At 37.3% G+C, this 12,234-nt stretch overlaps 2 protein-coding genes across 2 annotated transcripts; both read right to left on the bottom strand.

Moving 5' to 3' along the window:
• Positions 1–7,456: 7,456 nt before the first annotated feature.
• LOC135946543 (uncharacterized) lies at positions 7,457–8,628 on the bottom strand. The gene is made up of 3 exons (XM_065494801.1): positions 8,428–8,628; positions 8,053–8,249; positions 7,457–7,995 (listed from the first exon to the last, which is right to left on the bottom strand). The coding sequence occupies exons 1-3, from the start codon at positions 8,596–8,598 to the stop codon at positions 7,710–7,712; spliced, it is 654 nt and encodes a 217-aa protein (XP_065350873.1). The 5' UTR covers positions 8,599–8,628; the 3' UTR covers positions 7,457–7,709.
• A 995-nt stretch (positions 8,629–9,623) lies between these two features.
• On the bottom strand, positions 9,624–10,699 carry LOC135942658 (uncharacterized). The gene is made up of 3 exons (XM_065488911.1): positions 10,496–10,699; positions 10,164–10,360; positions 9,624–10,088 (listed from the first exon to the last, which is right to left on the bottom strand). Exons 1-3 carry the CDS (start codon positions 10,661–10,663, stop codon positions 9,809–9,811), a joined length of 645 nt encoding a protein of 214 aa, XP_065344983.1. The 5' UTR covers positions 10,664–10,699; the 3' UTR covers positions 9,624–9,808.
• Between the last annotated feature and the right edge of the window lie 1,535 nt (positions 10,700–12,234).

Here is a 12,234-nt window from a genome sequence, read left to right as displayed (position 1 = left end):
AACCTCTGATGTAGAAAAAGCCCAATCAAGAATGCAGAGTGGAGAGTAGAGAATTGTGACTGTGAAATCGTCAAATCGATTGAATTCGCTCCACATTTGAAAGCATTTTCACACTTGACGACTTCATTTGTGCGAGTTTTTTCGAGCAGATGATGCTCCCATTTCGTGCGGAATGCACATTTCCAACTGCATTTTGCTGTTCCATTACTTTCAACAACTGCAGTTTAGAAATAACGACTCGCGGTATGACCCTCTATCAGACCCATCGCGAATTGAGCTCGCCACTTTTACTCTCGAGCACCATCCTGCACCTGGCAGAGAACCGACAGTTGCATAAGCGAGTAATGAGAATCGTGATTCAGCCTCAGCGGGAAACCCGGCCGGCGCTCCGTCGAACGGCCCGCGAGTCCGCGAGTCGTGTGACTGACAATGAGTTCATGCCAAAGCGAGGCTGTTTTCCAATTTCGCTTGCACTGCCCAGATCTTGATGACGAATAGTCCCACCTCCAAGGCTGTTTATGGCATCGAGTGTTACTTTTCGCATGGCGGCTGTCCGTCTATTTTTGTTACTTATTCAGTTACTTCCAATAAGAGTTTCAGTCACATTTTATAACATTAATGGATATTCTCAATTGTTACATAGATATAATAATAAAATGGGGACCGTGATCTGGTTACAAGAGGAGTATTATGCTGCTGGAGACCATCTTTCTAAATAATTATTTTAAGAATATAATTACAGAAGAATGCTTGCAAATTCAGATATTAGATTAATTTTCTTAAAAACTATATTTCCGGTCAAGTCGATGATTCCGTTGCAAATTTAATTGGAATTTTATCATTAATTTATCTAAATTATTAGTAAAGTTTTAAAATCTAAAAAAGAAACAGAACCAGGGATCCGACACATGTTTCATAAAATGCATTAAAATAAAAATTGTGGTCATATACCACAAGAATTTAAGATTATCCTATTTTTAAATTAAAAAAAAAATATTCTGAAAGGAATGAAGAGATGTATATTACCTCTGTCTCTATTTGGCAGTCGCGTGGAGCTAAACATTCAGATAAAATTAAAAGGTAGGCAAAGATTTTAACCTACTTATTGATGCAATTCTATTTTTTTAATTTTTTTTCATTTGCTGTTTGCTTTGATATGAAAATAATTCTAAAATATATTTTTACCTTCGTGGAATTTTCCGCAATAGCTAACTAATATAGCTAACTAAATCCGCGAAGGCGAGTCATTTGCGTTGGCTGTTCTTAGTTAGGTAAAGGGGGGAGTCCCGCGTGCGTCACTCATTCACTCATTAACCCAATATTTGCAGACCACGCACCGCGACCTTATAATGCAAATACAGTCAGCTCGTGCAAACTGATGATTTCGACTTGCGATTTACGCAACTTGATCTCATTTCTGCCGGAAGAGGAAATTTAAGGATTGTATCACGTAACACTGAAAAACTAGAATTGGTATTTTAAAGTTTCTCTTTAAATTCGAACTATTTGTATTAAAAATAAAGAGCAATCAAAATGTATGTATTTTATCACTATTGCAGATTTTTTCAAGCTATAAAAAATGATCTAACTGTCAATTTTTATAAAACACATAAAATAAAAGAAAATTGAATCATAAGAACCAACAATATTATAATTAGTTAATTTTAATCGTTCGTGGCAAATTTAAGGCCTTCAAATTATGAACGAAGCATATCTCGAGTCTTTGTTATGGATAAATTGGTTCGATTTACATCGGCTCTCTCTCTCTCTCTCTCTCTCTCTCTCTCTCTCTCTCTCTCTCTCTCTCTCTCTCTCTCTCTCGTGTCCATATAATCGGTGTATTTGTATTTCACGGGTATAGAGAGTAATTTATTGTCGGGGCCGCAGCGTGTGACCACAATTCAACTGCAGCGGCACCACTTTTGTGTGTCAATGCGGCACGTCTGTCGAGCAGCAAGCAGTCGGCCGGCCGACAAGCACGCGTGTTTTTTCGCCATTCGCTTATTTATGGGGCCGGCGAATGCGAAATGCATGTCAACGAGATGCAGAAACCGTTCTCCAGTCTAGTGCATCGCGTCGAATCGCGTCCGCCATAAATCTCTCACTTATCATAAAAGCACGCGCACAATATTTTCGCAGTCTCTATTCCGCTTTTGCGGTTGGAAAAATAACACAATGAATGGAAATGATGACCGAGCGGCGAAACGGATCAGCATAAATAAACGCTGTGTTGTTTTCGCACGTGTGGCCGACACTGTGAGTGTGTGTTTGGTTTTGTTTTATATATGTTTGTTTTGCATTGTTTTTACTATATGCTGTTCTGTTTCCGATAGATTTCTCTCGCGTATATGCCAAACAGTCGTTAGAAAAAAATTCGCATGGCCAAATTGCGCTCACGGACTTTCTGGAACGCACGAGGATTAAAACGGGCAATATTCGGTTTAGCACTCACGCGCACGGGGATAAAATCCGTAAATGGACCGTTATGAATTATATATTAGAGCAAGTTTGATTTTGGATTCGCGCCCATCACTTTGCTCGACTAAACTCACGAACCAGATTAGCAAATCTGCCGAGCAAACATAATCCACCGTCCATTAGAAACGCTATTGACAATTTTGCGTTGTTGATGTTTAGCTGCTTTGATACATAAAATATTCAATTTGATGTCAATTACATCATTTCACAGTTTATGCCACACGAGGAAACCAATTCATAGCAACAATTTTCCTTTTGCTGGATTCCCACTTGTTATACGAATGTAGTGCGAACTGGACAAGGTTATTTTATTCTCCGCAGCACTTGATGAATAATGCATTCGGCACTCCTCTCTTTTCAAAACTGCAGTGGAACCTCGTAGTTTTTCTCGCACAAAGAGCGCAAGGCTGTGAAAATTCCACGAAAAGAGAGCTTTAATTCTGACCTGGCAGAGGCGAGTTTCGTTCTTTTCCTCTCATCAATTACGCAAATTGGCGATAGCAACAACATGGCGAGCAGGCCTTCTTGGAAATCTGCTGAGTACGGGGAATCGCGATAAAAATCAATTAAGACAGATGCATGGCAGTGCAAGTGTCTGCTTTTTAGAATTCCATCAAGAACTACTTTTATGTCTCCCAGGTTGCCATATGTTGGTCGCGCATTCTGCATATTTTCATAAGCATATAATGTCTATAATAAGAAAATATAATATGAAGATTCTAATCAAAAAGAAAAAGAGAAAATAATTGATCAATGTGTTACATTTAAAGGATTAAATATACATAAAAATGCTACATCTCATACAAATAAGTAGTCGTATTCTTCATTATGGTCATTTTTAAATACATTGATTATCAATCTTGTTTTCTTCACTCCATAACTAATGGCAATAAACATGAATCAGTTCAATCAATTACATTACTTATGTATCCCTTTGCAACATTTTTATCTGATTAAAAACGTCCGTTTCTTTAAAAGTGTTTTCAATCAACATGAGATTACATTTTGCCCATTTTAGACAGTCATTTTAATGAAATGCAGCCTAAAGCAATGTAAATTTCAAGCTCCAAAGATAATTAAACGTGTAAATTTTTTTGAGAAAATCATGAAAATTAAATTACATCAATTTAACAGTTTACCCCCAGACTGGACAGGAAGCTCATAAATTATTAGGGCTGTAGCCAATGGCCGAAACTATTGGAGCAGGGACTGCTTTGTAGAAATTTGGAAAAATAATCAGCTTTGCTACATACCAAGGTAGCTGCATTAAATTTCTTCTGGCAAATAGTTAAATTTGTTTTAAATCGTATAAATCGATAAAAAAAACTTGCAAAAGTCAAAATTTTGATCCTACTCTTTAGAGGATTAAATTATTTTGGGCAAAATAAAAGAGTTGCACGGCCTATGCAGATTTAGACGGTTCAAAATGACTTTCCAGCTGCTGTAAAGACGATTATTTTTTGCTGTGGGTTTAGCTAACAAAATTGCATGGCATTATATGTTCCTTTGATATTCTCGTAACGTTTGCGAAATGCCAGGATAAAGCCGACCAGCTTATAATCTTGGCGAGAAAATTTTTCACGCTCTCATATACAGAAAAAAGCTATATAAATTAGTATAAAAAAATGTAAATCCTCTGTTTCACGCCAAAAAATTTAATCCTGCGTGCTGGACAGGTAAATTAAAAAATTTTCAGCAGATCGGGGCGGGGAAATCAACACTTTCGCCAGAAAAATTTCGTAAGCTCAGACGAAACAGAGACGCATAGGTGCACGTGCAGTCGAAACGGCCCGCTATGACATAAGTCCAAATAAAAATCATGTCTCCCAAAGGACGAACGGCAAATAGAAAGTTGCAGTGACTAAACGCGCACGCAACGCACAGGCGCTCATCTCATTATCGCGCGGGCGCCGCGCCTCGTCGCTGGGAAACGAAATTGAAAAGTGCGCAGGCAATCGCGTTCGCTGCGCGGCTTTATTATTTACTTACTCTCGCCGCGGCACTCGCTCACACACACAATCGGCGCATTGTTCCATTGTGCTCGCCGCGACGCGTGCTATTTAATTTATTCAATCAAGAGTGACACCTCGACGGCCCATAGACGAGTTGCTGGCTTTGCAGGCGTCAAACATCTGACAACAGAGAAATTTCTCTCTTTTACATATCTGTATGAAAACGATGATATGGAAAATATCAGCACAATAAACAATTATTTTAATTCGATTCAGGCACAAAAATGCATGAATCATTTCTGCCTGCATGAGAAAACATTCCTTTTCCTTTGATTGTCGAACAAAATTTTTATCTCACTTGTTGGACTGATGCTTTAGGATTATCTATTTTTGCTTTCCACATATGTTGCAAGAACTTTGTTTTATCATTTCAAATTATTTAAAAACTAAATTTTACTTCAGATTTGATGAAAAATGAGAAACCTTAAACTAACTCCACTGGGTAAATTGTGTATTTTATTTCAGTATAGATTTTTAAAAATAAAAAATTTTCCTCAAAAATAATTTTTTTTAAAATGTGAAATATTTACGGTGTTTTACAATTGAAATTCTACTTAATTTAAAGCACATTTTGATTTACAAGTATAGCCTAATAATTGCTACTTTTCAACACGTTACCGCCTTTTTGTTTCAAAATATTTGGAAGCCTGAAGGCAAAACTTCATTTAAAAATTATTTCAATTGATCACATACAGTATGAGTCTTATTGTTATCCAGAAAAGATATGTCAAACTCCAATAAATGAAAGTTAATTTACAGTTGGATGCATTAACATTAAATTCTACACTATTTTCGGTTTTTTTCTCTTGAAAGTCAAATCGCAAATGGAACGGCATAACATGTTGCTGATTCGGATTCAGACTCTTTCCGCTTGATATGCAAATCTTTCTCTGCGCGATATAATTTTATTTAGCCGTCGCATGCAGCGCATTCCAGGCGTCAACACGCCGCAGCGAACGCGAATTGGATTAATTTTCGTCGAGCACGCCAGCCAGCGTCAACGCTATGAAGCAGTTTTAACAGATTTTATTCCGCCTGATGTGAAATATTGTTATTTCGTTAAGCACGCATTGCGGTTTTGCGCTGCCTCGTTCGTCCAAGGCGGGCAACCGTGTGGGAAAATGACTCTGTTGCGCTAATACGCGCGTCCGCACCGCGGAACCTGAGACTCCGCTCGTTCGATAGCCCTGTCTGTAAAAGAGCCAAATTACGCCACGCTGGCTTTTTCACTTTGAAGCGCTCGAGCAAAGATTTTCAAAGGGTGGACATTTTTATTATTACCACACACGTCGCTTTGATGTGTATGCTGAAACAAAATGTTTAAAATATCTCTTACTTCCCCTCCTTTTAGTACAGCAAAATTTTATCATATAATGCGCCAATAATGACGGCTAATTTAAAATAAATAGATAATGAATTGGAGATTAAACTTGACATTGCATGATACAATGTCTCTATCTGAAAATCTAAGTGTGTTTAAATTCGCACTTTTTGTTTTTCTTAAATGCCGACTGTCGATTGCATTATCAATTATAATTCATGTTTAATTCAGACCGTTCACAGAGCAATCTATAGCTTATTAAACAGCAAGATATAAATCTACACGCATTTGCACTTCAGCCACTTGTGACAATCGTTTGTCGGTAAAATTCCAGCAGCACAGCGATAAGGTAAACACCTGAAGCACCATTACATTTAATTATTCTTCCGATGAAATAACAAGCCAACAAATCTAACGATTTGGTGACTCAAAGCTAACTGAGCAACGTTTGTGAAAGGCATTGAGAGTGTTCGAGATTGTTACGTATAATACGAAGTTCGCACGTATCACCCAAGCTGATGTCCGTTATCGCAGGGTGTTGTTGGCCGATTGAATTTTAAAACGCCTCTTTGCTGTTTGCACATGATATTGACGTGATGCGATATTTCTTTTATACTTGAAAAATAATGTCTTTGATGTAGAATATGAACACGATTCTCTCTTAAGCTCATGCTTTGATTGCTGTTGTCACCACCCTATTTCTGATAAAGAAATAATAAAGTGACGCATAGATGCGTCCTATTTTTATTTTATTTTTCCTTATTGCATTTGCATTTGATGTTACATTTATTTTTGTCAAAAGTGAAAGATATTGACGGATTGCAGAACAAATATGATTCAAGATAGATGATTTATTGGCCGAAATTTAAATCTGACTGGTTGACACTCTCGATTGACATTATCTTATAGTCCATAAAATATTAATTTTGGATCATTAATTATGTTTTTATCACAATTTGCAACATGACTTAAAAGAATGGCTGGCCGATATCTGAATCCATTCCTATGCATATAAATATAAATATAGCACCCTCCGACCACTGTTGTGTAATACTGATTGCTAAGTCACATCGGACCGTCTCATTTATATAATTGCCTCACATAAATAGTGAAACAGATATGTATTTTCTTCCATATAATGTAAAATTAAGTGAAAATTTAATAAAATATTTATAATAACTGCCAACTATGATACATATTTCCCTCGCGTTAGTTCCAATTGCATGTTTCTATATATCTCTAAAATAAAAATTTAATCGAATAAAAAATACTTTAGTAGGAAATCATTATGAGTCATGCATAAATTTTAAATAGCCCATGCAGGATCCTCCATCGAAAAAATGGGGTTTGAAATTTTTTGTAAATCTAATTTCATTTTATATTTATCTCATATTATAAAACAAAAACTTATAATTTTTCCTAAATCTCTGTTTGAGGCTGTAAAGTATTACGCACCAATTCTTTACTTTGATAAATCTCGACGAAATATATGTCAAGATAAAGAAACGCTGTGATTTACTGAAGGATATTTAACACTGTTGTGAGTTTCTAGAATTTAAAATGCTGTACAACTGATTTTGAGGTGTATTGTTTTATTTGTTGTCAGCAGATAAAAGAGTCCCATATAGAAATAAAACAATAAGAATCATCATAACAGTTTTTTATTGTCGTCTTTCGACTTCTTTACTTACAAAAATGGTTGATTGTAAAAAGATTGATATAAATCAAATGCAAAATCAGGGAGGACCCCTGAAGATTAACTAATTTGAACGCGTGATATAATGCGTCTGATGATTACACGATATGTATGTTTATATATTTTAAAATTTACTTTGCTTCTTCGAGTGCACCTTGACAGATGACTTACAGAAGTCTCTGACGCGGATGGAGAAACGTTGCTATAATTTGTGCAGAATGGCTACGTCGGAACAGGAGCGGAAGGTCTCCTGGGGCCCGCAGCCCACTGCGCCGGTGATGTTATCATCGCAGGTTCCCCACGAGTTAGCGGTGTGATAGTGCCACTGCAGGACACACCTTTGACACACTAGGTTGGGCGGCAGCTGCAACTGAATCGTGGTTTCGCCGATGTTAGCGTCGGGCAGCACGTATTTCGTCTCAGTCGAATTTTTCAACTGCAGCGGTACAAAACACTCTTCGGTTTCCAGCTGGTTTGTGGCGTTCAATCTGAGTAAAATTAATTAATTATACAGATTTTATACACTGGTCTTCAAAAGGGCCTACTTGCAAATGCTGTACTGAATCCATCCCATGTGACTGGCAGTGATTTCGAAAGTGGTCGTGATGATTTGACCTTGCGTGTAGTTCCTGACCACGATGCCACGGCCGAATTTTCCGGTGTTTTCGTTCGCTCTAGGACGGGCGTCCCCGTAGGAGTCTCCGCAAGGACCGCACTTTCCACCAAATACTCCGTGCTGAGCCTGCAGTCAAAGATGTATACATGCTGGGAAATAACAATTAAACGAGAGCTCCTCCACCATTAAAAATAAAATCAAAGGAAGATACAATATTTAAAAACTACAAAAAACAAGATCAGCTAGAATATGATTCAGGGATTTTTGAAGCCAGTAAAATAGTTTTCAATCTTGAATGAATTACCTGATAACCTCCACACCAGAGTTGGCTGTCCTCGTAGTTGACAGGCGTGTTGAATCCAAACCGCCACATCGATGACCTGTTCGGAGGATTTTTGCAGAATCCATGCCCAAACACAAAGGCTACTGACACCACTGTGGTCACAAAAAGCAATGCTAGCAAAGTGTTAGCCATTGTATTTTAGTTTAAGACAAATGAGTGGACGACGAGGCTCAGCACTTTTATATAACAAGTCTTATCGTTAAAAATAATCACAAAATTCACTAACTTAAAGTTTACAACGCATGAGCAAATTTTTCATCTGATAAAGCTTGTTGAAAAAATTACCTCCGATATTAGTGAGATTTCTAGAAATGATAATCAATCACTTCAAGATTCCTTTGTGGTGGAACGCAGTGATCAGGGAATGTATGAGTTTATTAGTGCGAAAATGAGTGCAACATTACAATTTGAAAATCATGAAATAAAATTAAGTGATTAATTATAGAACCCACTTTTTTTGGTATTTGTTGGATTGCAAAATTGGGGTAAAGAAAATTATACCGTAGAAAAGTGAATGAATTATTATAATTATAAGTATTTGGTCAGATGAAGAGTTTTTAATAAATTTAATGTAGGTTTTTCAATGGTTGTTGGTTTTACTAATTTTTGTCGTTTCTTTGTAATTCTTTAAGGCGTGTTTCAGATCTTTCTAAATATTTCTAGAGGTTTTAGACCTTACAAAATGTTCTGCTGCTTTTGATAGCTGTACGCGGGATATTTATAAGTTAGGTAGAAATTTTTCAACGGGTAATATGCATTAAAATGTCACCTGTTTTATGTGGTGTCAATCTGGCATTTCAAAAAAGATTGAAGAGTTAGATGGATTAAGGCATCCAGATTGGAAGTTGACGATCAAATTAATTTGACTGATCCATATACTATTTGATTTACACCATCAATCGGTAAAGTCTGACTTTAAATGGCTTAAATTAACAGGCTGAAAGACTGTCGTAAGATTAATTTTCACGCAGATCATCTGCCTTAAAAAATGTCCTAAGTGAGTAAGGAGTAAAAATTATTTCAATTTTTAACGTATTTTTAGCGAGACCAGATTAGTTAAAAACTCATTCTTTTCCCCTTACCAAATACTCTACGAATCCAACTATAACTACTTTTGATGATGCAGGAATAAGTAAAAATTACTTTGATTTTCTCGAAAAAGACAGTTTTATTAATACTACATTCCAAGATTCGTTGATCATTAATAAATACACATATCTAAAATCATGTACCGAGCACATAACGACACTGAGATGTAATAAATATCACGTTAAATGCAAATTATTTTCATTCGCAGAACCTTTAACAGCAGCACCGCTAAAATTCAGTGTCTAGTTCTTTGTTACAACTGCATGACGGCCACGTCGGAACACGTACGGAAGGTCTCCTGGGGTCCGCAGCCGATGGCGCCAGAGCCGTCCTCGCAGGTTCCCCACGAGTTTCCAGTGTGGTAGTGCCACTGCAGGGCGCACCTTTGACACACCAGATTGGGCGGCAGCTGCAACTGAACCGTGGTTTCGCCGATGTTGTCGTTGGGCAACACGTATCTCGTTTCTGTCGTGCCCTTCAGCTGCAGCGGAACGAAACACTCTTCAGTTTCCAGCTGGTTAGTCGTGTTCAACCTGGACGAGAAAATATCAAATTATTTATTTGCTGATTTTCTTTTTGATTCAGAAAACAAATGAAAAGGAGCATACTTGCAAATAGAGAACTGGATCCACCCTCTGTGATTGGCAGTGATTTCAAAAGTGGCAGAGATTGCCTGCCCTTGGATGTAGGTACTGCTCACAATTCCTCGGCCGAACTTTCCAGTGTTTTCATTGGCCCTTGGCCGTGCATCTCCGTACGAATCACCGCATGGACCACACTTTCCTCCATAAGCGTTGTGCTGGATCTTTCAAATAATTTTTGTTACCTTTGAAATTTCGTCCACAAATCATAGAGCCAGTATTTATTTATTTCTAAATTAAAAAAGTCAATTTTACACTGGCAAGATTTTGACCATTTTTTACAGAATTGATGAATTTACCTGGAACCCTCCGCACCAGAGCTGGCTGTCTTCGTAGTTGATCGGTGTATCGTATCCATAACGCCACATTGATGACCTGCTAGGGGGGTCCTTGGCAAATCCGTGGCCTGCGACGTAGGCCGTGGACACTACTAGGGCAACAACAAGCGCTGCGAGTGTGTTGACCATCGTTTGAATATCTGAATAGTGACTAATGAATTCACACGCTGAGTGCTAGCCTTTTATAACGGAGCTCTTATCGCAAAACCACGTTAATTGACTCAGACGACCGTCAAAGACGTCTGCCAATTTTCAATTTAAATTGAATTACGCGTCGCCTATCATTTGACAAACGCATCTAGGTCATTTTTCAAGGCAACAAATTTTTAAATAATCGTAGATCAAACAGAAAAAATGTTTAAATGTCGAAAGCACTTAGTAAATTTTACTATCTTAAAATCGTAATTAGCTGTAAACTATTTGCGAGGTCGCAGTGGATTTTATTTCACAATAACAGCTAACACTTCAAAAGAGACAAAATGGCACAGATTTTTTTCATTTTTTTAATTTAATTGCATAAACTACCAGTTAATATTTCTCTCAATATTCAAATTGGAGACATCTGCTCTCATGCTGCGTTGAAAATTTAGCATTTAGTTCGAATATTCTTGGTGTAAACTCGATACCTGAAGAAATAAGCTGGAATCATACAAATTTTACGAAATTATTAAACAAAAATTTTCTCTTTTATTTTTATTTTCAGATTTTTTTGGTTCTTCTGATCTTTCCTTATTTGTGGAAGATTATGACATTTAACCAGGCCGCGTTCCTACGCATGCATGGTGTCGCTGTTATCGGAAACGCAATCAGACAGTTGAAATCAAATCGCCTCTTTGACTTCTCACGTGCGATATTAAGTCCTTGTAGACTGACACCTGATTGGAGCTGAGAGCAAATCTCTAGTTTTGAGCGCATTGACGTAGGCGCGAAACTCGGCACTTAAGATTTCCTTTACGCTGTTTTGGCTTTTACGGCTCTTAAAATCGTTCGTTACATTTGATTGAATTAACTACTATGCAGATAAAATTACGTTTCCAATGACGCACGAATAATCAGTCTCTCGAACATATTGCGTCTTGTTGTTTGCAAACAAGAGCAATTTCCCTGTCCTTCAGATGTCGCATCAAATTTAAATAGTACAGCAGTCCAGTTGCTATATACGCTGATCAATAAACAACCAACAATATGTAGGAATGTCCATCTTTGACTCAACGTCCCTACTCCGTACTGACCTATCAAATAGAAAAAAATGTAACATTTTTCACAACAACCGCATTAACTTACTGGCTAGATGCCAGTTTACTCTCTAAATTCTAAATACAATTCAGCTGCCGGCAGGAAACTTTCTGCAAAAAAGATATTTTTTAATAACCACGCGTAAAGCTGAAAACATATTTTGCAACATTTTAAACAATATAGTGAGGAATAAAATTGTTTAGCAGTTTTTATCGTCATCGCATTGGTACCATCCCTTTAGGTGCCATCATTCCTCTATACTAACTCGTTAGGCACGTGGAACCTCTCACATTTCTTAGAATCAAGTTTTGTTTAAAGTCTTTAAAAATATTTAACACACTCAAAAAAGATTGCTAATATGCTTTTCAAATTTTATATAAGAGTAAAGTCTCTGAAGTCTGCCTGAAGGTGAGTGACAGGGAGACAAAACCTCGGCCTCGGGATGTAAAAACTTTCTCCCATCT

This window comes from Cloeon dipterum, chromosome 1, assembly GCF_949628265.1.
Source record: "Cloeon dipterum chromosome 1, ieCloDipt1.1, whole genome shotgun sequence".
Classification (NCBI taxonomy): domain Eukaryota; kingdom Metazoa; phylum Arthropoda; class Insecta; order Ephemeroptera; family Baetidae; genus Cloeon; species Cloeon dipterum.
Note: the sequence above shows the minus strand (reverse complement) of the source record. Positions and strands in the feature narration are given on the sequence as shown.

Coding starts and splice junctions, on each gene's coding strand:
- LOC135946543 (XM_065494801.1), bottom strand. CDS start 8,598: ATGGCTAACACTTTGCTAGCATTGCTTTTTGTGACCACAGTGGTGTCA. Junction 8,250..8,427: donor TCTGGTGTGGAGGTTATCAG/GTAATTCATTCA, acceptor CTTTGACTGCAG/GCTCAGCACGGAGTATTTGG. Junction 7,996..8,052: donor ATTCAGTACAGCATTTGCAA/GTAGGCCCTTTT, acceptor AATTTTACTCAG/ATTGAACGCCACAAACCAGC.
- LOC135942658 (XM_065488911.1), bottom strand. CDS start 10,663: ATGGTCAACACACTCGCAGCGCTTGTTGTTGCCCTAGTAGTGTCCACG. Junction 10,361..10,495: donor TCTGGTGCGGAGGGTTCCAG/GTAAATTCATCA, acceptor ATTATTTGAAAG/ATCCAGCACAACGCTTATGG. Junction 10,089..10,163: donor ATCCAGTTCTCTATTTGCAA/GTATGCTCCTTT, acceptor TTTCTCGTCCAG/GTTGAACACGACTAACCAGC.